This window comes from Oryctolagus cuniculus, chromosome 11 (assembly GCF_964237555.1).
Source record: "Oryctolagus cuniculus chromosome 11, mOryCun1.1, whole genome shotgun sequence".
Lineage (NCBI taxonomy): Eukaryota > Metazoa > Chordata > Mammalia > Lagomorpha > Leporidae > Oryctolagus > Oryctolagus cuniculus.
This window is the reverse complement of record NC_091442.1, coordinates 28,925,789-28,952,914: the sequence shown is the minus strand read 5'-3', so window position 1 is coordinate 28,952,914 and position 27,126 is coordinate 28,925,789. Positions and strand designations below refer to the sequence as shown.

The 27,126-nt window shown below is 43.4% G+C and overlaps 1 protein-coding gene across 1 annotated transcript in view; it reads right to left on the bottom strand.

Moving 5' to 3' along the window:
- The window catches only part of ATRN (attractin), a 160,286-nt gene that overhangs the window by 48,331 nt on the left and 84,829 nt on the right, over positions 1-27,126 (bottom strand). The window contains exons 11-18 of the mRNA XM_002710922.5: positions 26,067-26,151; positions 19,359-19,579; positions 17,037-17,158; positions 15,702-15,840; positions 13,965-14,155; positions 9,033-9,252; positions 8,237-8,422; positions 7,469-7,702 (exon numbers count right to left, since the gene is read on the bottom strand). Coding sequence (XP_002710968.1) covers positions 7,469-7,702; positions 8,237-8,422; positions 9,033-9,252; positions 13,965-14,155; positions 15,702-15,840; positions 17,037-17,158; positions 19,359-19,579; positions 26,067-26,151 — 1,398 coding nt within the window. The remainder of the gene's footprint in view (positions 1-7,468; positions 7,703-8,236; positions 8,423-9,032; positions 9,253-13,964; positions 14,156-15,701; positions 15,841-17,036; positions 17,159-19,358; positions 19,580-26,066; positions 26,152-27,126) is intronic.

The window sequence follows — 27,126 nt, the reverse complement described above, 5'->3', positions numbered from 1 at the left end:
ATGCAAAGCTGGTTTAATATCCTTAAATCGATTAATATAACACATAGTATATATTAATCTATATAAATAAAGATAAATATAAACAAAACCACATGATAGCCTTGGTAGACACAGAAAAAGCGTTTGACAAAATCAAGCACTCATTTACAACAAAACCCTCAAAATCTTTTTCAAACTGTTAAAGACCATGTATGAAAAACATAAACAAATATCATAGTTAATGGAGAAAGACTGAATTCTTTGAATTCTTTCCACCTAAAAAGGGAACAAGGGGCCGGCGCTGTGGTGTACTGGGTAAAGCCGCTGCCTGCAGTGCCGGCATCCCATATGGGCATTGTTTGAGTCCCGGCTGCTCCACTTCCGATCCAGCTCTCTGCTATGGCCTGGGAAACCAATAGAAGATGGTCCAAGTCCTTGGGCCCTTACACCCTCGTAGGTGATCCAGAGGAAGCTCCTCTGGCTCCTGGCTTCAGATCGGCACAGTTCCACCGTTGTAGCCATCTGGGGAGTGAACCAGCGGATGGAAGACCTTTCTCTCTCTTTCTCTCTCTCTCCCTCTGCCCCTCTGTAACTCTGTCTTTCAAGCAAATAAGTAAATCTTAAAAAAAAAAAAAAAAAAAAAAAAAAAGGAAACAAGACAACGATGCCTATACTCAACCACTTTTATTTTATTTTTTTGAGACAGAATGAGACATACACACATACACACACAGCACCAGAGTATGACCAGTCTTCTAATCTGCTAGCTCACTCCCCAAATGCCTGTAACAGCAACTGCAGAGAAAGCTATGAGCCAGGAACTCAATCTCCTGTGAGGGTGGCAGGGACCCAATTACTTCAGCCATCACTATTGTCTACTGGTTTTCATTAGCAGGCAACTGGGTCAAAAGACGGAGCCAGGTATTAAACCCAGACACTCCTATGTGAAAGTAGGCATCCTAACTGGCTGCTTGACTGCCAAGCAAACACTGCAAACTCAACCGCTTTCACTTAATTTTATACTAGCAAATCTAGTATAAGTTCAGCAAGGTTATATGACACAAGAGCCACATATAAAAATCAACTGTAACTCTACATACTAATAATAAACAATCAAAAATAAAATTCATAACAATTCCATTTCTAGTAGCATGAAGAATAAAAATACTTCATATAATAAATTTAATAAAATAAGTGTAGGATATGTACACTGAAACCTATAAAACAATGCTGAAAGAAAGTAAATAGGTGAGGGGCCAGCGCTGTGGTATAGCAGGTAAAGCCGCCGCCTGCAATGTCAACATCCCATATGGGTGCTGGTTCGGGTCCCGACTGCTCCACTTCTGATCCAGCTCTCTGCTATGGCCTGAGAAGGCAGTGGAAGATGGCCCAAGTGCTTGGGCCCCTGCACCTGTGTGGGAGACCTGGAAGAAGTTCCTTGCTTCTGGCTTCAGATTGACACAGCTCCAGCTGTTGCAGCCAACTGGGGAGTGAACCAGCGGATGGACGACCTCTTTCTGCCTCTCCTTTTCTCTCTGTGTAACTCTGATTTTCAAATAAATAATTAAATCTTAAAAAAAAAAAGGGCCGGCACTGTGGCTCACTAGGCTAATCCTCCGCCTGCAGTGCTGGCACCCCACGTTCTAGTCCCGGTTGGGGCACCGGATTCTGTCTCGGTTGCCCCTCTTCCAGTCCAGCTCTCTGCTGTGGCCCGGGAAGGCAGTGGAGGATGGCCCAAGTGCCTGGGCCCTGCAACCGCGTGGGAGACCAGGAGGAAGCACCTGGCTCCTGGCTTCGTATTGGCGCAGTGCACCGGCCACAGCGCACTGGCCGTAGCGGCCATTTGGGGGGGTGAACCAACAGAAGGAAGACCTTTCTCTCTGTCTCTCTATCTAACTCTGCCTGTCAAAAAATAAAAAAGAAAAAAGAAAAGGATGGCAATGTACCCTAAATTGATCAATAGATTCAACACAATCCTTACTATGAAGCTGGATTTTTGTTGTTGCAGAAATGACAAACTCATTCTAAAATTCAAGCAGAAATGCAAAGAACCCAGAATAGTCGTAACAGTCTAGAAAGATAGGAACAAAATTGGAGTATTTAGACTTTTCAATTTCAAAACTTACTATAAAGCTACCATGATCAAAACTAATGTGATGCTGGCATAAGGCCAGATATATAGGTCAATGAGGTATAACTGAGGACCTAGAAATAAGCTCTAATATTCAGTCAACCAATTTGCAATAAATGTGCCAATAAAATTCAACAGTAAAAACCCAATTGTTTCAACAAACGACAGAGATCACACCAACATGCAGAGTTTAGACCCCTCCCTCACATTACATATACAAATATACACACAAATATACAAAAAAAAATACAAAATATACACACAAATATACAAAAAACTCACTCAAAACCAATCAAGGATCTAACATATGAAATAAATCTATGGAACTTTTCAAAGAAAACATAGGAGTAACTCTTTGAGATTTGAAGTTACTTAGGCACTGACTTTTTAGATATATACCAAAAAAGCACATAGGACAAATAAAAACACTGATACACTGGATCTAATAAAATTTTATTTCCAAAGACACCATTAAGGTGAAAAGAGGGGCTAGTTTTGTGGTGTAGTGGGTTAAGCCTCTGCATGCCATGCCAGCAACCCATAATGGAAAACAAGTTCAAGTCTCTGCTGTTCTACTTCTGATTCAGCTCCCGGCTAATGTGTCTGGGAAGGTAGCAGATGATGGCTCAAGTACTTGGGTTTCTACCACCCATGTGGGAGAACTGGACAGAGTTCTGGGCTTTTGGCTTTGATCTGGCCCAGCCCTGGCTTTTGTGGCCATTTATGGAGTAAACCAGTAGATGGAAGATGTCTTTCTCTTTATCTCTGTCTCTGCCACTCTGCCTTTCAAATAATAAAGCTTAAAAAACAAAAAAGAAAGTGAAAAGAAACTCTCCGGATGGGAGAAAATATTTGCATATTATATATTTAGGAAGAGACTTGTAACCAGAATTCATAAAGTACTTTTATAGCTCAACAATAAAAGACAACACTATTTTTAAATGGGTAAGAATTAGAATAGACATTTCTCCAAAGAAGCTATACAAATGACTAGACAGGATGCTTAATTTCACTAATCATTAGAGAAATGAAAATCAAAACCACAATGAGGTAACACTTCTTATCCACCAGAACAAATATAATCAACAGACGAACAGATAACAAGTGCTGGTAGGGATAAGGAATAATCTGAACGTCCACACTCTGTGGGTGAGAATGTAAAACGGTGCAGCTACTCGGAAAAACTCCAAGTCTATAATTTCTCATTTCCATCCCCTGCTCTACAAACCACTAATCATCTACTTGCTGCCTCTAAAGATTGGCCTTTTTGAGACATTTCATTTAAAGGGTATCATATAATATATATTTTATACCTGGCTTCTTTTTTTAACATAGCATGATTCTGAGGTTCACTCATGTTACAGAATATATCAGTACTTCACTCCATTTCCTTGCCAAATTCTATTGTATGAATAGAAGCTTTTCTTTCATTTCTTTTTTTGCGGCAGTAAGCATGCCAGCCAAGTCTAATGACAAGAGTACACCTCACAAACCAGGCAGGCATCTCAGTCACTCACTTTGTTTACTCATTTGCCTGCCAACAGATATTCAGGTAGTTTTTATCTTTGCACATTCATGTACAAGTCTTTGGGAGATACATGTTTTCAATTCTCTTGGACATATGCTCAGCTATGTGATAACTATGTTTAACTTTTTAATTTTAAAGATTTATTTATTTACTTGAAAGTCAAGACAGAGAGAGAGGGAAAAACAGAGAGAGGCCTTCCATTTGCTGGTTCACTCCCCAAATGGCTGCAGTGGCTGCGGCTATAACAGGCGAAAGCCAGGAGCCAGGATCTTCTTCTGGGTCTCCTATGCAGGCTGCAGGAGCCCCAGTACTTGAACCATCTTCCACTGCTTTTCCCAGGCCATTAGCAAGAAGCTGGATCAGAAGTGGAGCAGCTGAGACATGAACCAGCGCCCACATGGGATGCCAGCATTGCAGGTGGTGACTTTACCCACTATGCCACAATGCCAGCTTCTATGTTTAACTTTTTGATCTAAACTGTTTTTCCAAAGTAGTTATTCCATTTAACAATACTATCAGCAATGTAACAGAGTCCTAATTTCTCCACATCCTTGCCAATACTTCTGTCTTTTTTTATTTTATTTTTATTTTTATTTTGACAGGCAGAGTGGACAGTGAGAGAGAGACAGAGAGAAAGGTCTTCCTTTTGCTGTTGGTTCACCCTCCAATGGCCGCCGCGGCCAGCCCGCTGCGGCCGGCGCACCGCGCTGATCCGATGGCAGGAGCCAGGTGCTTCTCCTGGTCTCCCATGGGGTGCAGGGCCCAAGGACTTGGGCCATCCTCCACTGCACTCCCGGGCCACAGCAGAGAGCTGGCCTGGAAGAGGGGCAACCGGGACAGAATCCGGCGCCCCAACCGGGACTAGAACCCAGTGTGCTGGCGCCGCAAGGCGGAGGATTAGCCTAGTGAGCCGCGGCGCCTGCCCTAAATACTCTGTCTTTTTAAAACTGTCTCTCACTGGGTGTGAAATGGTAGCTCATTGTGGTGGTGACTTAGATATCTCTATTGATGAATGACACTGAACATCTTTTCCTATGTTTACTGGCCATCTGCACTTCTTCTTTGGAGATATGTTACATGTAACTCCTTTATTAATTTCTTAATTGAGTTGTTTTTTATTGTTGAGTTTTAAGACTTACGTATACTGGAATTAGACTCTTATCCGATGCATGATTTAAAAGTATTTTCTTCTACGCTGTGAGCTGTCATTTCACTTGAGATAACTTGTCCATCTGCTTTTCTGAGAATGGATTCTTTGCACCCCTTGCCCACTCTTTCAGCTGAACTGACATTTAGCTTGTTTTTTCCCCTAGAAGGCAGGGGTTTACATGCTCTGGGAATAATCAGATGTTTTATCACTGCAGGTATTTTCTCTCAGTCTGTCTCTTGCCCTCCCCCCTCTTTTTTTTTTTTTTTTTAAAGATTTATTTGTTTTTTATTTGAAAGGCAGCATTAGAGAGAGAGGGAGACAGAGAGAGAGAGATCTTCCATCCAATGGTTCACTTCCCAAATCGGCACAATGGCTGGAGCTGAGCCAGAATAGAAGCCAGGAGCCAGGAGCCTGGGTCTCCCACGTGGGTGCAGGGATCCAAGCTCTTGGGCCACTCTCCACTGCTTTTCCCAGGTGCATTAGCAGAGATCTGGATAGGAAGTGAAGCATCCGGAATTGAACTGGTGGCCATGTGGGATGCCAATGCTGCAGGCAGCAGCGTAATCCCCTAAGCCACAGCACTGGCCCCATCTCTTGCCTTTTACCTTTGTTTACAGCGGTCTTTCCCTTACAGAAGTCCTCCATTAATGGCACTGTCTGACAGGTTCTTGGAGAAGTTCTTTCCACTAATCTTTTGGGAGTCTTTGCACCTGTTCAGCCCCTCCCAGCTGTTCTTTCTGGAAGCCCACAGGCACATTCCTTACTTCAAGTCTGAATCAAAGGCTAATTTCTCTGAGTCCCTTCTCAGGAACAACTGCCCCTCACCCCTACCCCAGCCACCCAGCAGGTCCAGGTCCAGACTTTAGGCTAGCTCCTGATCTACTCCTTTCTGCACTGGCTTAAAAGAGAGAGGGAGGAAGGACTGAAATGTCCCTCTTGTGTAAAAAAAAAAAAAAAAAGAGAGAGAGAGAGATCCTTTTCCCTCTCCCTTTCCTTTGATTTCCTTTGAGTATTTCAGTAAAAAGACTTGTAATTATAAATCCTTCTTCTATTCCTTTGATGTGTAAGGTAATCATATTAAAAGTTTAAATAAGTTCTTGTCATTCTTACAATCCTGGAGTGTTTTTCTGAAAGACCTGGGAGCAATCTCTTTGAAACCAAGGAAGACAGAGCCCCATGCCCCTGTCACTTAGGGAAGTTAGCTTAGGTGCATGCACTGTTCCAAGTTGCAACCTCACCTGCTTGCTATAAAGATAAAAGTTTTATTTTCTGTTGGATAAAGGTAATTAATTAGCACAGGTAGCCACTCCAATTACCAGTTCAATTTAGGATGAACTATGAAAGAATGTACTACAAATGATGCTGTCAAATCTTTCATGAGGACAAACTATGGTTTATCTTGAGAATATTTACATACTGGATTAAATATACAGTCTTTGTCATTTCTCTATCTTTGCAATCTCATTAGTGCATCGGGGTCTGGTTTAACATTTATTTAATAATAAAAGTATTTTCTTTCTTTCCTGCATCTGTGAGAGGAATTTCTGAACTGGCAGATGTTATTTTTAATTTTTTCCAACAAAGGTCATGATGCATTTTAAGTAAAAGAGAAACTGTAGAACAGTTTATAATTATATGCATATATACAGCATAGTACTATTTATTTTTAAAAACACAGATTTGTCAGCACGGTGCACTGGCCGCAGCGTGCCGGCCGCGGCGGCCATTGGTGGGTAAACCAGTGGCAAAGGAAGACCTTTCTCTCTGTCTCTCTCACTGTCCACTCTGCCTGTCAAAACAAAAACAAAAACAAAAACAAAACAAAACAAAACATAGATTTGTATGTGTAGGGCTATCTCAAACTGTTAAAAAGTTTTTACCAAAGGAAAAGAAAAAAAAAAGTTTTTACCTTTGTAAGAACAGGAGGTGAGAACAATTTTACTTTTCATTTTACATATGAGGTACTCTTAAAAGTTCATTGAAAAATGAAATTAAGAAATGAGTTTATGGGGCCAGCGCTGTGGCACAGTGGGTAAGGCCGCTGCCTGCAGTGCTGGCATCCCATATGGGCACCCGTTTGAGTCCCCGCTGCCCCACTTCCGATCCAGCTCTCTACTATGGCCTGGGAAAGCAGTACAAGATGGCCCAAGTCCTTGGGCCCCTGCACCCGTGTGGGAGACCTGGAGTAGGCTTCTGGCTCCTGGCTTCAGATCGGCGCAGCTCTGGCCATTGCAGCAAATTGGGGAGTGAACCAGCGGATGGAAGACCTCTCTCTCTCTCTCTCTTCCTCTCCTTCTCTCTCTGTGTAACTCTGACTTTCAAATAAATAAATAAACTTTTTTTTAAAAAAATGAGTTTACCTTGGTAAACATTTTTGAAATGTGTCCATGATTTTTTTCTTAATGTACATTTTCCATGAACTTTTCATAGTCCCATAGTATATCCATAATATTTTTGTATAATGAGCATATATTATTTTATAACAGAATAACTCACTTGAGGTTCTCAATATTTTTATTAATTGACTTTAAAATATTTTTACATGAAATATTTCTCTTAAAATTATCTGCTATTTCTATTTTTTTCTGAGAGGAAATCCATATAAATAATGCAGCTTTCAAGGTTTTGTTTTTCAGAAATAGGTAATGAAAACTGGAACTGGAAACTCCAGGCACCTTACCTGGACAGTGAATGAAAGACCAGTTGTATCTGCTGTCCTCCAGGCACATGCTGGAATTGAGGAGGGGCTGTGGATAGGAATTCCCCATCGGGGCCTGGGAAGGCATCTTCACTGGTCCTTTATAAGAGCCTTCTATGCATTTCCCTTTGCCAGTATTGCTGGGATCCGTACACCAGCCACAGCCTGGTTGCTCTAAGCAATGACTACAGGTACAGTAGCCTGAACAATTTTCAGCTATTAAAAAAAATACACACACACAAGTAGCAATTCATTATTACAGGTAGATTTTAATTCACTGTAAATTTTTTTAGCAGACTATTCAACTTCTGCAAGTCAAAAATTCTAGCCTGATTAATTAAATGAGATAATGAATTTTAAAATTTCTATGTTTTTATAACACATCATAGGACCCTCCCTCCCTTCCTCTCAATCTCAGGAGGTTGGAGGTAAAGGGACTGTAGAGGTCATTTACTGGAGAGCACTTCCTTTCCAAATCAGGAGACTAAGATGTGGAGACGGTACCCGGATTGAACAATACAAAACTGAAGTTGGGCAAGTCATTTCCGTACTCTGTAATCTATCCGACATGTACTTGCATCACTGTGCCTGATTCTGCAGGAAGGTTCTCATCAGGCAGGACAATCTTAACAAGCAGCCTTTAGACACTTGAGCAGAAGGTCAAGTTATGCTGACAGCACATCCCCATGGCAAGAACTGTTGCCCTCACTTGGGGCACTTCTAAGTGGCTAGCACTCTTGTTTCACTTACGGGGACAGCTGCTCATTGTATACCACTCCATACACTGGCCGAAAGGAAAGGAGGCCACGTAGGCATTGGAGTCCACACACTGCTTCATGTTGCTGCACCACATGCACTCAGAGCTGCCGCTGGTGCACTCTCCACATGCTGTCCTCAAGGCACAAGGTGTCCGGCACTGCTTGGCACTGTGGTTCGCTGGGAATTAAACCCAAGACAGACATTTAGAGCTCCTACCACATCAGCTAAGGTCAAAGACCTTTCAAACATGCGTTATGACCCATTGGGGTGTCATGAAATCATTTCAGGAACTACACTAAATGAAAGAGAAAATGAACATGAGAGTAATTTCGAACTGTTTAGTGTATTTATATACTTGGGGTAAAATGAATTTTTCAAAGAACTTTTAGGACAAAGCTAAAGGAACAAATAAATCTGTTTATATTTTCCTCTTTTATTCTTTCTTCCCCAGCATTTCTCTGCCAATACCAAGAAATCTGCCTTTCAGAGCAGTTCTCAATTTGTGTGTGTGTGTGTGTGTGGTCAACAAACCAATCAATCTCATTGTCAGAACATTAAGTTCTTTTAGTCAGTGTTGGTTATTCTGGGTTTGGTTATAGCTCAAACTGTTCAGAGCTACAAACTATTTCTTTTGACTTTTGAAAGTCTTGGTTATACTCTGCTTCATTTGCTTGAAATCCTCCACCTGTTTTTGTGACCATTTCACAGATCTCAGTTCTTAATAATGCCTCCTACAGCTTCTCTCTCAACAAACTTTCAACAGCATCTAATTCGTCCATGTCCTTACCAGGCCTTTCACAGACGCTACCATTGAGTGGGTTGATGCAGGTTGCAGCCTTCAATCCCCGAGTACTGGGCTCTGACAAGATTCCACAGAAGCCAGCATCGCTGGGCTCAGATGGCATCCACTGCAGTAAAGTATTTGTAAATGGGGACATATCTTCCCAGCACCAGTAGGACACATTGATCTTCCGAAGGCCAACCCAAGGGGTTAGAGTAAGTTTGGACTATAGATAAAAATCAGACATAGCTATGAATACAACCAATACCTTGACCAAAACAAGCTTCTAGATAAAAATCATTAAGTTAGGTATGCCCCAAAGATAAAGGAAAAACCTCCTGATTATAAGTCAGCCACAGCAGATAAGGATGGATTTTCACTTCAGTAATAGTTATTTTACAAAGCACAAAAATATGGCTCAGAGAATATATCAAAATTTTTACAGATTAAATAGCAAAGGGATGATCAAGTTCTGAAACTCCTACATTCTATGACAAATGTCATGAAGAAATGACTACTCCCAGGTGTGGGCCTTTGGCACAGAGTTAAACTGCCACTTGGGATGCCCAATTCCCGTATTAGAGTGCCTGGGTTTAGCTCCCCAATTGGGTGTGTTTTTTTGTTTTGTTTTGTTAAAGATTTATTTGAAAGTCAGAGTTACACAGAGAGAGGAGATGGTTCACTGCCCAATTGGCTGCAATGGCTGGAGCTGCGCTGATCCAAAGCCAGGAGCCAGGAGCTTCTACCAGGTCTCCCACACAGGTGTAGGGGCTCAAGGACTTGGGCCATCTTGTACTGTTTTCCCAGGCCATAGCAGAGAGCTGGACTGGAAGTGGAGCAGCCAGGTCTCGAACTGGCACCCATATGGGATGCTGGCACTTCAGGCCAGGATGTTAACCCACTGTGCCTCAGCGCTGTCCCCCCACCCCAACTAGCTTCTGATCTAGTTTCCTGCTAATGTACACCCTGGGAGGCAGCAGGTTATGACTCAAGAACTTGGGTCTTTGCTATCCATGTGGGAGACTCAGATTGAGTTCCAGGCTCCTGGCTTCAGTGTGGCCCAGCCCTGGGTGCTGTAGGCATTTCGGGAGTGAACCAGCAAATGGATAATCTTTCTTTCTTTCTGCCTTTTTCAATATCTTTTAAAAAAAGATATGGCTGGGGGCCGGTGCTGTGGCATAGCAGGTTAAGCTGCCATCTACAGTGCTGGTGCCCCATATAGGCAGTAGCTTGTGTCCTGGCTGCTCTACTTCTGATCCAGCTCCCTGCTATTGCCCCTGGGAAAGCAATGGAAGATGACCCAAGTCCTTGGGCTCCTGCACCAAGTGGGAGTCCCAGAGGAAGGTTCTGGCTCCTGGCTTCTGCCTGGCCTAGCTCTGGCTATTGTAGCCATTTGAGGAGTGAATCAGCAGATGGAATCTCTCTCTCTCTCTCTCTTTCTCTCTCTCTCTCTCTGCCTCTCCTTCTCTGTAATTCTAATTTCAAAAGAAGTAAACTTTTAAAAAAAGAAAAAAAAAAAAAAAAGAAATAGCCAGGCAGAGGATTAACCAAGTGAGCCACGGTGCTGGCCCCACTATTTTCTTTACTATTAGTACTTTTAAAATTTCCTTTGAAATATATATTATTTAATCAGGAAAGAAAATAGTCAAAATTAATAGTTTCAAAAATTTCACTTTGCCTTCATAATAAAATTCAAAGCCATTAGCAGCACTGTGGACAAGGTCTCTCAGGAGTAAGCTTTGGTTTCTTCTTGAGGTCCCACTACAGCAGTTCCTTCCCACTCAGCTGCAGCTAATCATGCAAACTTACCTGAGGCTCAAAGAGCCATGCTCTCAATCTCCACATCTTGCACACAGGGCACGCAAACACAGGGAGCACTCCTCTCTGCCCTGCCCAGTTCTCGCCTCTCACCTCCAGGGGTTACTTGTTCACAGCTCTCTATCAGCCAGCCTCTGCCTTAAAGGCTAGGTTGGGTATCCTTTCTTGGTTTTTCATAAACATCTGGACTCTACAGACTGGGCTGCATCCAGAGTTATGCTGTAGAAGCACATTATACCTTAGACAGTCTTACCACAAGACTGACTTTCTGTTTTACAAAGGTGGCCACAGCAGGGCGGAATATACAGAACCTAAACTTTAGAACTAGAAAACCTGAGGAAGAGAGAAGCAACTAGGGTAGATCTGTGGTCAGCTGGGATGGTTGAACCCTTCCAAACAGCTAATTTTCAGAGATGTGACTTGATAACCACTGGTACAGTCACCAGGGTAATGGGCAAAGCTGTGAACCATTCATTTTATGAGGGAGCGAAAGATTGAGGGTAAGGGCAGTTGACAGCTAAGGACAGAATGCTGGGAGAGAAGACAAAAGAGAAACAAACAATAGGGACAGTCTCCAATGGAGATTATGAAATTCGAAAAAACTACTGAAATGCAAAATATCAAATGTGGCCAGAGACTTCCCTGAAGGCAACACACTGTATGTATTACCAGCATTTTCAGTGTCTACACCATAGCCAAATTGCACTGGAGAAAAGAAATACAGGGCACCTCCCAGTCATCTAGAATAGTGGTTTAGGAAGTACACAGAAGCCAATATAGGCCGGCGCCGCGGCTTACTAGGCTAATCCTCCGCCTTGCGGCGCCGGCACACCGGGTTCTAGTCCCGGTCGGGGCACCGGATTCTGTCCCGGTTGCCCCTCTTCCAGGCCAGCTCTCTGCTGTGGCCAGGGAGTGCAGTGGAGGATGGCCCAAGTGCTTGGGCCCTGCACCCCATGGGAGACCAGGATAAGTACCTGGCTCCTGCCATTGGATCAGCACGGTGCACCGGCCGCAGCGGGCTGGCCGCGGCAGCCATTGGAGGGTGAACCAACGGCAAAGGAAGACCTTTCTCTCTGTCTCTCTCTCTCTCACTGTCCACTCTGCCTGTCAAAAAATAAAAATAAAAATAAATTAAAAAAAAAAAGAAGCCAATATAGCCAAGACATTGGCCACACCTGAGAAAGTGCTGTTCCTGACTTCTCGCTGTTTAACAAGAACATGGCCCTCAAACCCCTCTGTACCACTGCTAACACTGCCAAAAGAGCTGTTTTCTGGCCGGCGCCGCGGCTCAGTAGGCTAATCCTCCGCCTAGCGGCGCCGGCACACCGGGTTCTAGTCCCGGTCGGGGCGCCGGATTCTGTCCCGGTTGCCCCTCTTCCAGGCCAGCCCTCTGCTGTGGCCAGGGAGTGCAGTGGAGGATGGCCCAGGTGCTTGGGCCCTGCACCCCATGGGAGACCAGGAAAAGCACCTGGCTCCTGGCTCCTGCCATCGGATCAGCGCGGTGCGCCGGCCGCAGCGCGCCGGCCGCGGCGGCCATTGGAGGGTGAACCAACGGCAAAGGAAGACCTTTCTCTCTGTCTCTCTCTCTCACTGTCCACTCTGCCTGTCAAAAAAAAAAAAAAAAAAAAAAAAGAGCTGTTTTCTGAGTTTCTACTTATCTGAGGGTAGGATCACAGGTCTAGGCCTTTGGACTAAAAACAAGCAAATGTGATGGTGAAATACCAGCCACAAGCCACCTGGCAGCAATTATGTGGACAGAAAGGGAACTGGGAGGCCAGTGCCACGGCTCAATAGGTTAATCCTCCGCCTGCGGCGACAGCACACCGGGTTCTAGTCCTGGTTGGGGCGCCGGATTCTGTCCCGGTTGCTCCTCTTCCAGTCCAGCTCTCTGCTGTGGCCCGGGAGTGCAGTGGAGGATGGCCCAAGTGCTTGGGCCCTGCACCCACATGGGAGACCAGGAGAAGCACCTGGCTCCTGGCCTCGGATCACCGCAGTATGCCGGCTGCAGCGGCCATTGAGGGGTGAACCAACGGAAAAAGGAAGACCTTTCTCCTTTTCTCTCTATCTCTCTCACTGTCCACCCTGCCTGTCAAAAAAAAAAAGAAAGAACGAAAGAACGAAAGAACGAAAGAACGAAAGAACGAAAGGAAAGGAAAGGAAAGGAAAGGAAAGGAAAGGAAAGGAAAGGAAAGGAAAGGAAAGGAAAGGAACTGGGACCTTTCTGAGCTCAGAAACTCCTGAAGAGAAGGTGCTCTCTCTTCTTTCTGGCTGGCCAGGTCTCAGAAAGACCCAAACAGAAGTACACTTTGTGGTGCTACCCTGTAATAACACCTCAACTCTATGGGAATTCAGATGCTTAGTCCAACCTACATAATTAGCAGTGACCTTTCCCTTCCCCACAACACCCAGAATCCAGAGATAAAACAAATATGCAATCACCTACTGATGTCACCCGAGTATGTACAAATATACACATTAGTAGTCATCCTGCATATAATCATCCACACATACTGTAAGTTACTTAAAAGATATGACTAACAAAAACACAGAAAGTACTGAAAATTTTAAGAAAAGATTATTAAAGGAAGAGACTCAAGCCGGCGCCGCGGCTCACTAGGCTAATCCTCCGCCTAGCGGCGCCGGCACACCGGGTTCTAGTCCCGGTCGGGGCACCGGATTCTGTCCCGGTTGCCCCTCTTCCAGGCCAGCCCTCTGCTGTGGCCAGGGAGTGCAGTGGAGGATGGCCCAGGTGCTTGGGCCCTGCACCCCATGGGAGACCAGGAAAAGCACCTGGCTCCTGGCTCCTGCCATCGGATCAGCGCGGTGCGCCGGCCGCAGCGCGCCGGCCGCGGAGGCCATCGGAGGGTGAACCAACGGCAAAGGAAGACCTTTCTCTCTGTCTCTCTCTCTCACTGTCCACTCTGCCTGTCAAAAAAAAAAAAAAAAAAAAAGGAAGAGACTCATCTGCCACTACAGCTCCATGATCTATTATGCCTGTATGTTAGTATTCCTGCATTCCTCCTCTCACAGGACATGTCAGACTTTCTACACACAAGCCGCGGTCACACATTCAATAGCAAGATGAATACCCACAACTAAGTTCTGAGGGTTTTAACTCACCATGCTCTGTGATGACTGCATTATTCGTAGCTGCTTAAGGACAAATTCTACCTTCTTCTGGGTTGTGAGAGAAGCCAAAAAGGCATTGTGGTTCCTACAGGACAATTTAGCGTTGTCATAATTCTCCTTAGCAGTAGTAATTTTCAAACATGAGTTTCCAACCAAATGCCATCCAGCGCCACAGATATTTTCTTTTGTAAAAGGAGAAGAGAAAAAAAAAAGTTTTGGAAACCACATAAAGCTACTGTACTACTAATTCAAATTACTGAACCACTAAATGAGCTTTGTAATCTTTATTCCAGTTATTTCATTAGGATACGGTGAGTGTGGGTATCACACACACTACAAAATATCAGATACAGAACATAAGAATTTTAAAAATGTTTATCAGTCATATTTCCTGGATCTCAAAGACATATTCAGAGGTTACCTTTCCTACATCTTAGAGGAAAACACATGACTGGTGCCAACAGTGCACTGGTACATCTCCTCTGAGGAACATTAAGAAAGAAGACTAAAATCCTGAGTGAAGAGCAGACAAATGAATATGCAAAGTGGAAGAATGGAGCAGAAAACCACAAGAACAGAAATGAGCTGGGGAATGAACAAATCTACAGTCTCCAAAAGCTGCACTGTTTTTATATCATGGGGTAGAAGGTACAATCAAGGCGGGAACACTGGGACAAAACCCAAAATGATACAGCTATAACACATACAGCAAGCTTGTATCCTGCTCCTTGTGATCATCCTGAACCCCTACAAGGTACTGAGGAGACACTACGGATGCTTCCTAGAACACCATGACCAAGTGTCACCAGTACCAAAGTACCCGGAGACACCATTAGCAGTGTTCATTAATATTAGTCACTGAGATAAAGGAAGGTACCACAGGAAAGAGACCACTTAACAGCAGATACTTTACTCCTCAAAATGTGGCATCAGTGACCAGTTATATGTAGACTCTAGGGTCCTACATTAGACTTGTCCCACAATATGCTTTTTAGTTAGGATTCCCAGGTGTTCTGCTGTTTGTTAAAGTCTAAGACATAATGAAAGTGAAAACAAGAAGCCCATCTTCAAGCTGAATCAAGTACTTCCAAAGGATCTGCCAACAGCGCCTGGTCTAGCTCGATTACCCTGTATATGCCTTAGACATCACATAGAAACACAGAAGTTCCCCTTCCTGGATTTCACAGGGATTCAGTTATGGCCTTAGGACCCCAACTCATCATCTCAAACCTCACAAATGCCATAAATTGGGGTATTTAGGCCTGGAGATCACCCCAAGAGGTGCTGCTGACCGAAGTGTCTCCCCTCTTTCTTCTCACAGTAGGTGGTAACAGCCAAATCCTATTTGTCATTGAGAAGTCCTCTTTACAGAGTGCCTATCAACTGGCTGCTAAGACTACTGCATGTGAGTCCCAGGTTACCACAGCAGAGCGGAGGTGGGCAATGGAGCAGGCTCAACAATACAGATTTAGTTGTCACTCTATTCTGCAAAGCAGATCAGTGAAGCAGATGCTTCACTTTATTTCAAACGACAGTAGAAGCAAATAATTAAGAACTGTATCTTAGTGTGTGTGTGTGTGTGTTTTTTTTTTAAGTAACAACCATAATGGTAGTGTCGGAGATCGACTGCTAGAATTCTTTCTGCTAGGTCCAACTGAGGCTGCACAACCCTGGGGGAAGGGGGAAATTTTAGATACCCATACAGCAAGATGCCCCTGCAAGGCCTACCAGGCAGGGCGATACACTCCTGATTCCGGGGCTCCCACTGGCAGTTCTGGTCCAGGGCACAGCTCCTGCAGCTGGTCTTCTTGTTACAGTAGTACATTGGGTTATCCTTGGGGCAATTATCATACCTGAAAATGGAGATCTAGAAGACAACGTACAAGAGCTTTTCTCTCTGTTACCCACAGAGAGAACTCATGGTGAACCGCAATAGGGTATAAAGACAACAAAAATGTCATTTGGGAAGCAACTGCAACTAAAGATACAAAAAATTAATATGCAGATGAAACAGCACTGCAGCAGAATGTTTTGCTCAAGAACATGGCTTTAATTGGCAAGGCAATACCCACTCTTTTAAAACACTATGCTTCAACCTGGTCGTCTATAAAATGGGAAAGTTGAACTTGCTGCTTTTAATGCCATTTCCTCCACAGTCTAAAAGCTTTACATTTTACAAACTAAATTAGATGGACACAGAATGTCTTACAGGGGTAGGTGCACCAGCTAAGGAGCCCTTTGGGATGCCCACATCATATACTGGAGTGCTTAGTTCAAGTCCTGGCTCCATTTGCCATTCTAGCTTCCTGCTAACATGCATCCTGAGACACAATGGTGATGGGTCGGGTAACTGGGTCTCTGCCGCCCATGTGCAAGACCCAGACAGAGTTCCTGGCTTTGGCCTCACCCAACCTTGCTATTATGGGCATTTGGAGAACGAGCCAGCAGACTGAAGAGGGAAGATCAATCTCTCACTCTTTCTCTCTCTCTGCCTTTCAAACAAGCAAGAATAAATACATAAATAAGTTTATTTTTTAAATCTTTTATAAACTGTCAAAAACTATAAAAGCTGGGTCATCTTATATTTTTATTCTTGTTATGGCTTATATTTTTAAAATTTGTATGTGGTAGGCACTGAAGTTACATTGAACCAAAATAACATAAAGAAACTTTACAAAGTCTATTATTTCCATAATTCAATACTTGCCTCAGTGCCAGTCTCCAGCCCTCATCTGCGCCCCAAACATTGCACAGGTGGAGTGAGCTCGCTGATACCAGCCTCGAACCAAGGGTCTAGCACTGAGTACAGCCATGCCTAGAAGCAAGAGTCCTATCTTCTTCTAAACACCACACACAAACTAATGTGTCTCACAGGTCCCTTGGAATTAGGATGGATAGTGCATCCTTTCCTAAAAGAAAAAGCCTGAACAGTATAAATCCAAACCTATATCTCATTTTAAAAATAACTCTGAGCCATTATTTATGCCATACACACTAAAACCTAAACATGAGCCCTGTTAGGATTTTTCTATCTTCTGAAATCCTTGAGAAATAGCCCCTGACCTGGCCTTCTGAGCAGCTGTGGTTCACAGGGACACAATGGTCATTGCACCAGTGGCACTCATTGGTGTTGGCTGTGCAGCTGTAGCAATCCGTGTGTTGGTCACATCTGTCATGGTCAACAGCTATAGAGAAAAGAAAAATTCATCAACTGTGAAAGCTTCTGTGGAGCACAATCTGAAACTGAGGTTTAAAAAAAAAAACTATGGGAAGTAAAATCCTGAAACTGGCAGGAAAATATATTGGGATATTCAGGTTAAAACGGGATTTAGAAATGAACAATCTAAAGAAATATTATTTTATTAAAAAAGTACACAAAAAGTGAAAAACAAAAATAGATAAAAATGAACAACTATCAGATATGCATAAAACGGAAGTGAGGTCTGGTTCTTCAAATACTTTTCTTGCCCTCCCCCCATACCATATCAATCATCAACAGAATGAACAAACACCAGAAGCTGCCCAGGGGCCAGAGTAATGCAGGAGACCGAGCCATTTCTCCTAGTTATAGCCTGTGCTTCCTGTCCTGGTCATCATGCTAAAAACTGCGCCCATCCAGAAAATGGAGTGAAACAAGAAGCTGCCATCAAAGATGAGATAACATCAAACAGATTCATACTGAGTCATTAAAATCCAGTTCCCTGCTGTGCCTGGGAAAACAGCAGAAGATGGTGTCTCTCTCTCTCTCTCTGTAACTCTACCTTTCAAAAGATTTATTTTTATTTATTTGAAAGGCACAGTTACAGGGTGGGAGGAGGGTTAAGGAGACTGACAGAAAGATCTTCTATCTGCCAGCTCACTCACCAAATGGCCACAACAGCTGGAGCAGGGCCCAATACAAAGCCAGGAACCAGGAGCTTCTTCCAGGTCTCCCACATGGGTGCAGAGGCCCAAGGACTTGGGCCATCTTCTGGGGCTTTCCCAACCACAACAGCAGGGAGCTGGATAGCAAGTGGAGCAGCCAAGACTACAATCAGCACTCTGATACGGGATGCTGGCATTTCAAGCTGTAGCATCTTGCTGTACCACAATGCTGATCTTTCTCTTAATTTTTTTTAAAGAGTATTTATTTATTTATTTGGGAGTTACAGAGAGAGAGAGAGAGAGAGAGAGAGAGAGAGAGAGAGATCTTCCATCTGCTGGTTCTCTCCCCAAATGGCTACAAAAGCCGGGGCTGGGATGATGTGAAGCCAGGAACTGGGAGCATTTAGGAGCCTAAGCACTTGGGCCAACTTCGATGCACTGCTTTCCCAGGTCATTATCAGGGAGCTGAATGGAAGTGGAGCAGCCGGCACTCAAACCAGCACCCATATGGGATGCTGGCACCGCAGGCAGAAGAGGCTTAACCTATTATACCACAGTGCTGGCCCCAGCCTTCCCTTAAAGTACTTTCTCAGATGTTACTTCACTGTGGTGTACTGTGCTCTATGTGAGAGCAAAACGGTTAGAAGATAAGCAGACAAGATGAAGAAAACAGCTAGGGAAACATGAAGGGAGGTTCTCAAAGCAGGGATCACCGCTCATCCTCAGCAACTGTGCTAAACAGAAGCACTAGAAGAGAATACTTCGCAACGACAACTATTCTACCTTTATTCACCAGAACAGTTTACTTTCAAATAGCTTCTCTGCATTCACCCTCAAATCTCATCCTTAGCATTAGACCTGTGAAATACAATATTGGAGGCACTTTAATTAAAATTAAAACAGGAAAGTACCGTGACACAGCAAGTTAAGTCACCACTTAATGATGCCAGCGTCCAATCTCAGAGTGCCAGTTCGAGTCTCAGCGCCTGTATTTCCCATCTGGCTTCCTGCTGGGAAAGCAGCAGATAATGGCCCAAGTACTTGGATCCCTGTCACCCATGTGGGAGATCTAGATGGAGTTCTGAGCTTTTGGCTTCAACCTGACCTATCCTAGTTACTGCAGGCATTTAGGGAGTAAACTTGCAGAAGGAAGATCTCTCTCTCTTTCTGTCACTCTGCCTTTCATACAAATAAACAAATATTTTAAATATTAAATTAAATAAGCCAGTTGCAGCCAGGCTCTGGAAATGGTATACAAAGTCCATGCAATTCCAAGATGGTTTTGTTCCCACCACTCAGATCACTTCTAGGAGCCACATGATGATGTTTACCAATCAATTCTCAAATACTCAGAAGGACCTTGCACAAGTCATGCCTGAATAATTTTGAATAAGAAGGTGAACATGAAAGGTATATATATATATATATATATATATATATATATATATGTTAAGTGCCTTCATAATCCAGAAAAACTGAGATTTCAAATTAATTAAATTCTAAGTAAAGAAAAAAACATACTTCTTTTGGGAAAACATTCTGATTTTAACTTTTCTGCTTGTTCTTCAGATGCCAACTCCAAGGATAAACACTGAGATGACGCTGCGTCCCACACACACCGGACACCAGGCCCTGCAGCTAAACAAGCAGCTTCACTCCGGTGTGCGCCACACTGCTCCGAGGTGAACACCAGGATGTCACTGAGGAGGAGACTGTTGAAACCGCCGAACACATACATGGTGCTAAGAGGAAAGAAAGGGAGAGAAAGTGCTTATAGAAGACATACATAACAACCGTGTGATGGGCTTTTCACAGACCAATCTTATGGATCCGAAGACTTCTAAGAAATTATTTTTCAAGGTCTCAAAAAAACATTCTTATTATCTTCCCTCCCCAATTCCATCGTTTTATCCGGATCTGTGACCACCAAAATAGTTCCAACAAGCCACCTGTACAAATGAATGTGGGAATTCAGTACACGGCAAAAGTGGGATCTGAAATTCCTGAGGAAAAGATGGACTTTTCAGTAAACTGTATCGAGACAACTAAACCCAAGATAAAAAGAAACGACAACAAAAATACCACACAAGTACTAGAAGAATGAATAAACATCTCTCTAACTGGAGAGCAGAAAAAGCATCCCTATGACTTAAAATTCAGAAGATAGGAAAAAAGACTCAAATTTTCATTATATAATTAAAAAGATTTTTACGTAGAAAATAATGCTATAAGAAAGTAAAAGGACGGTGATACAGTAGGAAAAATTATTTACCAGTTAGTTACAAGAAAAGGAATATCCCTAATATAAAGAGGGATTCAGCAAGTTTACAAGTGAAAAATGCGAATGACCTTAAGCGTACGAGAAGATGCTCAACTTTAGTCATTAGGAGAAATGCTAATTCAAACTAGCCTGAAACAGCATTTCTCACCTGTCAGAGTAGTAAAGGAAAAACTCCACCCGAGCAGAGCAATACCTAGGTTGGTGAGGCTATTTCATACATGTTCTTGGGCATGTAGAATGCCACCAGCCTATGAAGGGGAATTTGGCAATATCTAACAAAACTATGTATTTACCTTTGAATATGAAATCACATCTCTAGAAATCTAGTATAAAGATCAATAGGAAAATTATAAACAGAAGTATACCTGAGGCTCGTCAAGCATTAAGAATAGCAAAGGATTCAATCTAAAATATCCCTCAATTGAGGACGTGATGAATAAACTAGGGTACTTTCTTGTAATGAATACCAGGCAGATATGAAAAGGAATGAGGAAGATTTCTATGTACTGCTTTGGAGTGAGATCCTAGGTATTCAGGGTATACGGTTATGTGCAGGAAAACAAAAAGCAAAGCAGAGTATGATCATTTATCTACTGAAGGAAGAAACACAAATACAAAACACAAATACAGATCGAATTCACTTTCCTTTAAAAAAAAAAAGATTTATTTATTTATTTATTTGAAAGTCAGAGTTACACAGAGAGAGGAGAGGCAGAGAGAAAGAGAAGGTCTTCCATCCGATGGTTCACTCCCCAATTGGCTGCAACAGCTGGAGCTGCACCGATCTGAAGCCAGGAGCCAGGAGCTTCCTCCGGGTCTCCCACATGGGTGCAGGGACCCAAGGGCTTGGGCCATCTTCTACTGCTTTTCCAGGCCATAGCAGAGAGCTGGATCGGAAGTGGAGCAGCCAGGTCTTGAACTGGCACCCATATGGGATGCCAGCGCTTCAGGCCAGGGCATTAACCCACTGCGTCACAGTGCTGGCCCCCACTTTTCTTTTTTAAATGTTCATTTATGTATTTTTAATTACTTGAAAGGCAGTGAGAGACAGACATATCCTACATCCACTAGCTCACTCCCCAAATGCCCACAACAGCCAGGGCTGTGGCAGGCCAAAGCCAGGAGTCAGGAACTCAATCTGGGTCTCCCAAAAGGGTGGAAGGGACCCAAGTACTTGAGTAATCACCTGCAGCCTCCCAGGGTTTGCAATAGCAGGAAGCTGAAATTGAGAGCAGAGCTGGTACATAAACGCAGTCACTCCAATACGGGATGTGGCATTCCAAACAGTATCTTAATGGCTATGTCAAATGCCCATTCCCATCTTCTTTTTAAAACAAGAAAAACACAGTTTCTCTTTAACTTGTCTTCTTAAAAAACCTAGAGGGGGTCGGCACAGTGGCACAGTAGGTTAATCCTCTGCCTGTGGCTCCAGCAAACCTTATGGGTACCAGTTCTAGTTCCGGCTGCTCCTCTTTCCATCCAGCTCTCTGCTATGGCCTGGGACAGCAGTGGAGGGTAGCCCAAGTCCCTGGGCCCCTGCTCCTGCATGGGAGACCAGGAAGAAGTTCCTGGCTCCTGGCTTCGGATCGGCACAGCTCCGGCTGTTGTGGCCATTTGGGGAGTGAACCAATGGAAGGAAGACCTTTCTCTCTCTATCTGTAACTCTGTCAAATAAAATATTAACAACAGCAACAAAAAAACCTAGAAACATAACCAACCCAGTAACAATGAATATGAATAGGACTAGTACTTAGATTGTGGTATCTAAAAACCATTCTCCTCCCCTCCCCAACCCTTCCAAATTAGAACTTTTTAGAGAAACATAATTTCATGCCTGGGTCAAGAAATGTTCATAATGAGCCTGTCGTCATGGAATGAATTAGGGTAGTATCAAAAAATCTCATTAGCTAATGTGAAGAGATGCTCACCAAAGAGCCATTATGATCTGTGATCATAATGACACAAGTACTCCTTTCTTCCCCCCAAAAGAAACTTCATTTGTGACCTTTAGACAAAGAAATCAGTACATTATTGTGAAAATTGGTAAATTAAAAGACTCTGGGGCAAGTGTTGTTGTGCAGCAGGTTAATTCACTACTTGGGATGCCCACACCCATATTATAGCCTGGTTCAAGTCCCAGATACTCCACATTTCTGATTCTGCTTTCTGCTAATGTACTTGGGAGGCAGCCGATGATAGGCCAAATACTTGGGCCCCTGCCACTTACACAGGATGGAATTCCAGGTTTCTGGCTTCAGCCTGGCCTTGCCCTGGTTGTTGCAGACATTTGGGGGGTAAATCAGAGGATGGGAAGATACCTATCGGTATCTCTCCCTCCTTCTATGTCACTATGCCTTTCAAATAAATGAAAGAAAAAAGAGAGGAAAGAAAAAAAAAGGGAAGGGGTGAGACACACAGAGGAGGGAGGGAAAGAAAAGATAGAGGGAGAGAGGAGAGAAGAAAAGGAAGGAGGGAAGAGAGGTACATCAATTACTTGCATTTTCCTTAACTGTATTCTATTTCAAGGACCACATTAAACTTCTAGCACTAGTATTGCATGGGTAATATTAGAAATGGGTCTCTCCTGCACATATCTCTTTTTAAAAAAGATTTACTTATTTATTTGAAAGTCAGAATTACAGAAAGAGAAGGAGAGGCAGAGAGATCTTCCATCCACTGGTTCACTCTCCAAATGGCCACAATGACTAGGACCAGGCCAGGCTGAAGCCAGAAGCCAGGAGCTTCTTCTGGGTCTCCCACGTGGGTGCAAGGGCCCAGGGATTTGGGCCATCTTCCGCTGCTTTACCCAGGCACATTGGCAAGAAGCTGGATCACAAGTAGAGCATCCAGGACATGAACCGGAGTCCATATGAGATGCCAGCATTTCAGGCAGCAGCTTTATCTGGTATGCCACAACATTGGCCCCCAAAACTGGAAACTTTTACTGCATCAAGAGGCCATGGAGTGATTGATTTATACCATCGAGGCTTATGCAAGTGTACTCTATTATGTTCCAACAATGATAACAGTGCCTGACAATGCATGTCTCAAAATGCAACCCCCTCAGGGCCTGGTGCTGTGGCGTAGTGGGTTGAGCTACCACCTGCAGTGCCAGCATCCCATATGGGTGCCAATTCCAGTCCCAGCTGCTCTATTTCTGATTCAGCTCTCTGCAATGGCCTGGGAAAACAGTAGAAGATGGCCCAAGTCCTTGGATCCCTGCACCCATGTGGGTCTCGAGACCCCAGAAGAAGCTCCTAGCTCCTGGCTTCAGATTGGCCCTGCTCCGGCCATTGCAGCCACTTGGGGAGTGAACCAGTGGATGGAAGATCTCTCTCTCTGCTTCTCTGTAACTCTGCCTTTCAAATAAATTTAAAGAAAATTTTTAAAAATGCAACCCTATCATAAATATACATGCACACACACACTTGCAAACTGCTCATATCGACAATTAAAACAAGGTTGGCTGACTTAATATCACATTAAACATGCTGGATTCCACTAGTCAATCTGTTCCTTAAAGGAAACAAGTTCCCTCCTGCTCCCAGTACAGCTGGCGAGCTCTGCAATTCTGAATACACCTGGTTACACACGGGCTCTGCGAGGGGATGGGGCAGGGGACGCCTTCACAGATGCCTGAGACAGGCGACTTGAGAGTAGCAGCTACTTCTCCTCCAGTGCCCCATGGCCTTCTCCTTCCAAGCCACAGTGATAACAAGTAAACAGCACACAGCTCGCCAACCTAAAACATGAAGGAATTATGTGAATCCAAGTTTCTCCTCAATTACAGTTAATTAAAATTAACTCAAAACCCTGACCTTTTTGTATGTGCCCTCCTCCTTGTTCTCTGCCCCTTCAAACCCTGTCCTGTACTCACAGATACTCACATTCCATGGCTCAAACACACCACCGGAATTACACAAAACAAAATCATTGTCAGAACTCAGACAAGCCCTTCCCAGTTGTGATTCATGCTAAAACAATCTTCTATGGTAAAGTGTCATTTTTTCTCTGAATTTGGGTGAGATCTGAGAAAAGTTTTAACATAAGATTCATTTACTAGTTATCATGAGAGTACTAATAGCTTCCATTTAACAAGTGACTATCAAGACCAAACCTCAGGAGAACCGAGGGACATAGAGATGAGGAGAGCTGAGGCCAGATACCCAGAGGTCAGATGACGACAAAAGGGTTCCCCACTCTTCAGATGAAAATCTCAAGATGCACTTGCTAGAAAGATCTAAGGTCTTCTTTACTAAGGAAATATCACATTATGATTTAAGATAACACCTCAACTTAGCAAGGAAGTCAAAAACTATTTTAGTCTAAAACTATCAAATGTTCTCCTAGTGAGACCATGTGTACTCCTAAAAAACTAATTACTATATAAATACCTAATTTCTAAATCCTGCCAACCCTTTCTTCACAACCTATCCAAAATGTCACTTTCTTATTTTTCCTAATCCAAGTTATATTCATCTTTCATCATCACAATGGAAATTTTGAATGTCAAAAGAATTCTAACATAATGCAAGAGATTATAGCATAGCTTTAGGGTTTATGAACATTAGAATTTTAAAAGGTTAAGAGCAGTAATAATAGCAGAAACAAAAGTGAGGAAAATCAATGTGATTAGGCTGTATAACTTCTCAAAAACCTTAAAAGTGCATTGTAAACAACAAGTAAGAGCAGCCACTCCAGCTACGAACATTTGGCATAGTGGCTAACTTGCCACCTGGGGTGCCTGCATTCTACATTACAGTGCCTCCAGGTCCTGATTCCAGCTTCTTGCTGATAATACACCTTGGCAGGTAGCAGCAGGTTGGCTCAGGCACTAGTGTCCCTGACTCCAAAGCAGGAGACCTGGATTGAGTTCCAGGTTCCTGACTTCAGCCAGGCCCAGCCCCAGCTGCTGTGGCATTTGGAGAGTAAGCTATCAGATGAATGATCTTTCTCTGTGTGTGTCTCTCTCTGCCTCTTAAAATAAAAAATCAAAATAAATAATAAATTAAAAATTTTAAAAATAGTGGCCACTCTGAAACTTCCTTATTTGACTGAGACTTCTCCAGGGCAGATTTATAACAACTTCTAGTACTCAGTGCCAAGCATTTTTGAGTGACACAGTAAAATGCAGGTACAGACTTCAGATTACTCAAAGACGGCATACATGATCCATATGAAGCTTCACAATCTCCCCATTTCTGTTCTCCTTCCTTATCCTCTATATAAAGTGCCCTGTTGGGGCTGGCGCCATGATGTAGTAGGTTAACCCTCTGCTTGCAGCGCCAGCATCCCATATGAGTGCCGGTTCTAGTTCTGGTTGCTCCTCTTCCCATCCAGCTCTCTGCTGTGGCCCGGGAAGGCAGTGGAGGATGGCCCAAGTGCTTGGGCCCCTGCACCCGCATGGGAGACTGGGAGGAAGCTTCTGTCTCCTGGCTTCGATGGGCACAGCTCCGGCCGTTGCGGCCATTTGGGGAGTGAACCAACAGAAGCAAGACCTTTCTCTCTGACTCTCCCTCCCGCTATTACTCTAACTCTCAAATAAATGAAAAAATAAAAAAAAAAAGTGCCCTCTCTATTTTCAAACCTCTTTTCACCATTCAGATGCAAGTACAAGCAATCTGACAACCTAAGAACTGCAAAGAATAGCAGGAGACGTAAGATAGTGACACACACAAATGTAACATTAGTTGTTTCATGCAGTCAGACAGCACCAGTTTCCGCACACTAACAAAATCAGATAACAAATGTGGCGCTTAAAGTAATTTATATACTTTATACATTTCATACTTCACATAGAATATTTTTAACATATATCAGGAAATTCCCACCAACATAATTTCACGACAAGCTGAAAAGATGGAAATCCTATAAAGTTCAATTCTACTTCTTCATGTTTTATATCATCTTCAACAAAAGAGAAAAGAGGCAAGTACTTCTTCAATTACCTGTTGTATAAGACTGCTGAATGGCCAAATCTGTTGACGTCATGGTGGAGATCAGGTCTGGGAAGCACTGACCAGCGGTCACAAACTAGGAGCAAGAAAAACACATTTAAGAGGAGACTGCCATTCACAATCGACAGGAACTGACGGTGTCTTGGGGAGGAAGGTGCAACAGACACAGCCCTGTAAAGCGGACCTCCCTAGGTTCTCAGCCACACCTTTATTTCTGGGGTAGAATGTAGCAACAGCAGAGCAGTAGGGCTTGCAGGAAGGCAGGATTCCAGGGCAATTCTAATTAATGAAGCTCATCCAATACCCCTGCTATTCATTCTACCATCTACCACTTTACCCACTAGAATGTTTTTTAACTTAAACAAATTTTCATACCACCAAGCTTATGTAAGTAAAATATGTGGCTTTCATAGTTATTTCCTATTCTTTTGCATACTAATTTGCCCAACCTTAGTAGTTACAATACAAAAGTCAGGTGGAAAATTAAAATTTTTAAAAATTAAGTTTATTTAATTTTTAAAAGGATTTCTTAGTACCTCCTGAATCTGCTGATTTTCCTTCATCCTGGCCCATGCTAGTAACTTCTCTTCTGGACCTAACATTAACTGGTACTGCCTCACACTCCCTGTCTGAGACACTCACTGAGCAGAAGTTCACTGCCAGACCCAGGCCTTCATCCAGCCTCGTCTACCACAGCCTTCACATCCTTCTCCTACCCAGTCTAGATGGCTCTTCCTCACATGGAGAACAAGGCCACCAACCCTCCTGGCTTCCTACCCACCTACCTTGCTTGCTTCCTTAAAAGCGCAGTGTGGCAATCCACCCCTGATTCTACTGTTTATGCCTTTTCTTCTTTGGGCCTCCAACATTTTTTGCTGGCTTTCCCCACTGTATTTAAATATGCCCCAGGCTATCTACCTATCCTTTTTCTTTTTTGTCCTAAAGTCTCTCCTAGATCCACTTCCCCCTGAGGCACTCAACTTATCCCCTTTTTTCCCCTCCACAAACAAGACATTCACTGAGTACATGCCTCGCCTAACATCATTTCTCA